General features: G+C 29.5%; 1 protein-coding gene across 1 annotated transcript; it reads left to right on the top strand.

Annotated features, from left to right (window-relative positions):
* Nucleotides 1–2384: 2384 nt before the first annotated feature.
* Nucleotides 2385–3608, top strand: LOC113860159 (E3 ubiquitin-protein ligase PUB23-like). Its single transcript, XM_027492827.1, has one exon. It carries the CDS (start codon nt 2385–2387, stop codon nt 3606–3608), a length of 1224 nt encoding a protein of 407 aa, XP_027348628.1.
* Nucleotides 3609–5069: the final 1461 nt, after the last annotated feature.

The raw sequence follows: 5069 nt of genomic DNA, 5'->3' as shown, positions 1-5069 counted from the left end.
TAAAAACAAACTTTTCTAGATAAGTTCTAACTCATCGTAATTGTGCAAAACCATTAATCGCCTTTGAAATGGTGTTAGTCCACCATTAGTTTTGAATTTGAAATGCCATGTAAGGGCTAATGTCAATTTAGCAGCACATGGATATCGACATCAGGTTGTCACAATTTGACTTACAACATATAAAAAAAGGCAAATAATACTACTTGAAAAATTAAAGGTATTATTAAAAATTTAAAATATTTATAATATATATTAACAAAAATTGTAATAAAAATATATTATTTTAATTTCTTACAAATACTATAAAACTCTAATTAATAAGTCTCTATAATGAAAAATGCAATATATTTTTTCAGAAAAGAAGATTAAGTTTTTTAAAAATGTGAGACTTATTATGATAAGAACAACTGTGAATAAAAAAAGTCCTGTTAAAATTTTCATGCATCATTAATGTTAATTATTTTCAAGCACGCCTGATTTCGTGTGCCATATAGTATTCTTTTTCGTATGAAATACGTGATTCCTGACTATTAATGGTTGGCACATTATCACATCACACTACGTCAGTAAAATGGTTGCTTTAGATTCAAATATTAATTGAGTTTTAATTTATAACAAATACAAAAGTTCAAAGTCAGAACTGTTTTAAATATTTTCTTTAGCTATTTTATTAAGATGCCTGTCTTTGACTCAAACTTGTCCCATTCGGTGTCATTTCATATCATATAAAGAAAGAAATATTGAGGATAGGGCCAATAAAGTAACAACTGTTAAAATCTTACATGCTTATAATATATAGTTGTCTATTGTCGTTACCAATATCCAATGCTTACACCAACTTGTTATCTTCTATGGTGCTTGACCCAATCTAATTTTTCCAGCAAAAGTGCCATAATTGAAGAAATTTAGGACACGTAAGTAAATGAGGACATGCCAGATAGATCCACAACAACGATCATTTTAGATAAGCAATTCGTGGAACCAAATATAATTATCAAGATAAATATCATCATTTTATTAAAAGGATTTAATTATAATTTTAGTTCACATGTTAATGTATATGCTATTTTGTCCCCTTAATTTTAATTACCCATGTTAGTTTGGAGGACTTAAATTCAACATTTAAAAAACGAAAAAAGAATTTAAAATATAAATAATTAAAATTAGGGGAGCAAAAAGGCACATTCAGAAATAAAATTTACTAATTTAACTATTTAATCTAAAGTTCTTATAAATTAAATTAATTCAATAAAATTTTACACAATTGAAAAATTAATTAGTATTTTATCACTATTTTATTTTAACATATGATATATTATTTAAAATATAAATTAAAAAGTATTTTTGTATTATACTTGTGAATGTATAAATTGTATACAATTTTGCACACATTATTATCATAATAATATAATATAAACTAATGATTATATTGACAAATTTATATTTAAAAGATTATTGAAAATTTAATTTTCTTAAATTTGATATTCAACAACTTTTATCGTACAAAACCTTTTCCAATTGAGCAGTATACATGTTTTTCCAAAAACTTGGAAAAGGTCCTAACGATTCACCATCCCCATCTCTATCTATTAATTTCCAAGTGTTGACTTTATCGTACAGAACAACTTGCACAAAATATTCGTACCTAGTCTACTCCAATTTTTTGGGCTATTACGTGCCTTAAATATATGCTTCATACATTTAAAAAAATTAACAATACATTATTTTATATTCTTTTAAACTCTTTTATTATTTGATAAAACATGATAATAACGTTATTATTATAACAGAGAGAACAAACTCAGATTATTTAGTAAAATTATTAAAAAAATTCATTTCATAATATAAAAAGTATTGAGAAAAATGAATTGTTAGAATTTTTTTTAACTAATCACTTAATTATTAAGTGGAATATTTTACTATACCACCTAATAATTAAAAGAGCGTTAAAAAGATAAAATACTACATAACACTCCTTCATTACTATATGAGTTGCCATTATAAGAAAAATATTAATAGTATACTTTTAAAGACTCCAAACACACTTTTAATACATTTTTTTCATTTATATCACCACTAAATACTAATTGAGAGGCATTAAATAGAAGGTGAAAAATATGTCCTTTAGTGGGCTCAAATGTAGTTCCAAGAAATAATAAAATGTCGTTGAACTTGAAAACCACACGCGTTAAAGAGTAACTATTATAGTTGTCATGGCTCACGATAAATCCACCACAACGTCTTAGCTAATTCAAGGTTGTCATTTTCTTTTCCACTTTTCTTCTGAATTCCATAATGGAATCTAAAAAAGACTTCATTCTAACATTTTCTCTTTCAATACATTTCCTTTTGGCTAGAACTTAACTCATTTCATGCTTCTAAACATGGATGAAATGGATGTTCCTTCCCTTTTTCTCTGCCCCATTTCCTTGGAGCTCATGAGAGATCCTGTCACAGTATGCACAGGAATCACCTACGACAGAGAGAACATAGAGAGATGGTTATTTTTATGCAACAACAACACATGCCCTGTAACTAAGCAGTCACTCATACACACAGATCTCACCCCAAACCACACTCTCCAACGTTTGATCCAAGCTTGGTGCACCCATAATGCCTTTTTTGAAATTGAAACTATTTCTTCAACTTCAAATCCAACCTTTGACAAATCCCAGGTCGTCAAACTCCTCTTAGAAGCAAAGAAGTTCCCAGAAAAACAGCTCATGTGTCTTAGAATGCTTCAATCTCTTGCTTTTGAAAGTGAAAGTAACAAAACCTGTTTGGAGTCTGTAGGGGTGATAGATTTTTTGGCTTCTACCATGATGATGAGCAATAGCCAAGACGGTTCAAATTCAACTGTTATGAGTAGTGAAGCAGCTATTGACGTCTTGTTTCACCTAAAGCCTTGTGAAGATCAGCTTAAGAACCTAATGGACAACAAGGGTATTCAATTTATTGAGTCTTTGTTTCAGGTTTTGAAGTTTGGAAACTACCAATCTCGAGCTTATGCAACTACGCTTTTGAAGTCAGCATTTGAGGTGGCTGGTCCAACCCAATTGAACAGTGTAAGAATAGAACTTTTTGTGGAGATATTAAGAGTGTTAACGGATCAGGTTTCAGACCAAGCTTCTAAGGTAGCATTGAAGCTTCTTGTGGAGTTGTGTTCATTGGGTAGGAACAGAATCAAAGCTGTTGAGGGTGGTGCTGTTTTAGTCCTCATTGAGCTTCTTCTTGATGTTTCTGAAAGAAGAGAATGTGAACTCATGTTGTTGGCTTTGGACAGACTTTGTGGCTGTGCAGAAGGAAGAGCTGAGTTGTTGAACCATGGAGCTGGATTGGCGATTGTGTCCAAGAAAATTTTGAGGGTTTCTCATGTGGCAAGTGATAGAGGGGTTAAAATTTTGACCTCCATTTGTAGGTATTCAGCTACACCTAGAGTGCTTCATGAAATGTTGCTATTTGGAGCTGTGTCAAAGTTGTGTTTGGTGCTTCAAGTGGAAGGTAGTTTCAAGGCTAAGGAGAGGGCTAAAGAGACACTCAAATTGCACTCTATGGTTTGGAGGAATTCCCCATGTATTCCAGATCCTTTGCTTGCATACTATCCATGATCTAATTGATATCATAATGTTTTCCCTATGCAAAGGTGAGAGTAAGATAAGATCTTTGTCCATAACTTTTATTAAATGTGTATTGTATAAAAATGAATATTTTAATTCTAAGTGTTACGGGTGATAAAATGAATCCCAATATCTATCTTTTGTAAACATTATGCTTCATAACTATTTATTTCCTAGCAAGCTGTATAATTAAGTATTGATTGGTTTGTCATGTATATTTGTCATATGCTGTTTATTTGAGCAACCAGCGTCCAAGCCTTGAATGTGTATGTGTACAGAAAGCCCTGGATTGATTTTGGTTGGGAGTGCTGGGATTTTTGTTCAACGAGATGTTTTCAATGGTTGAAGTATTAGCTCACCTAATCCTGTGTAGAGAAAAGGACAAAGGGCCATTGATGTAAGCTTAAACTCAATTTTTGTTGTTTACGCACTTGAAATTCCACGAATGAGTAAATAATTAGTCAAGGTATGTCATTTGCTTATCACAGTAGCAACTTATTTTAGTTTATAATTAGCATATTACAAGTAATAATTCATTTTCTTTTCATTATTTAACGTATAAAAAGCATAGAATATTATATGTTAAAAACATTTTTTTATTAATTTTTAAGTAAAATAGTATCCATTAATATTATAGTTTTTTTAATGTAATCCTAGAACATATAATAAACATTTATATATAATATTTTTTATTAAAAATGCTAAATTTAATATATTAATAATATTAGATATTATAATTTTTATAAAAAATTAAATTATTTTTTTATTATATGTCTTCTTTACTTTAACTATACGTTGAAAAAATTGATAATATTATATTTATCAACAATATTTCTTTAATTATAGCAGCAGCAGCAGCTGAATCATTCAGTTCACGTTTCAAGAAGGGTAAATATGATCCTGAATTTAGGACCCTTATCTGTGGCCCATTTTCAGTTCACTGTGTTGTTGCTGCTATTGCTTCAATATTCAATTTTTGGGTGGTTGGGTGAAGCAAACTCTGTATCGGTCCTCAGACTCCGTCTTTAATTGGAAAGACTTTTTAGATAGACTTAGATTATCAAATCAGACCAAAGTTAATGGTTAAGAAGTATAATTAGCACAAGAAATTGAAATTTCATGGTACAAAGTAGATATTGACCAGTTAGAATTCATCAGTTCGCTGAAAATTTTGATAATGTCAAGGTACAAGAAATTATCATCACTATTAAAATTCACTAGATTATTATTAGTCAACAATACGAATAGCGTTAAGGTATTACTCCCTTTTTAAATATATTAATTATTTACTTCAATAACTATTACAGTCATTAAATATGTTTAAAATTATATATAAGAAAATACCATTACATTTTATTAAATTGTCGTTTTAGTTCATCAACGCTCTTATTCATTTGATGAAAATATCAAGAGTCATTGATGGTAATATAACGCAGAAAAAATAAGCATTTT

The sequence above is a fragment of the Abrus precatorius genome, unplaced genomic scaffold, assembly GCF_003935025.1.
Source record: "Abrus precatorius isolate BTA unplaced genomic scaffold, Abrus_2018 Scaffold2, whole genome shotgun sequence".
In the NCBI taxonomy this organism is placed as follows: Eukaryota; Viridiplantae; Streptophyta; class Magnoliopsida; order Fabales; family Fabaceae; genus Abrus; species Abrus precatorius.
Note: the sequence above shows the minus strand (reverse complement) of the source record. Positions and strands in the feature narration are given on the sequence as shown.

Bases quoted from the DNA above. Each gene is read 5' to 3' on its own strand.
- LOC113860159 (XM_027492827.1), top strand. From the start codon at position 2,385: ATGGATGAAATGGATGTTCCTTCCCTTTTTCTCTGCCCCATTTCCTTG.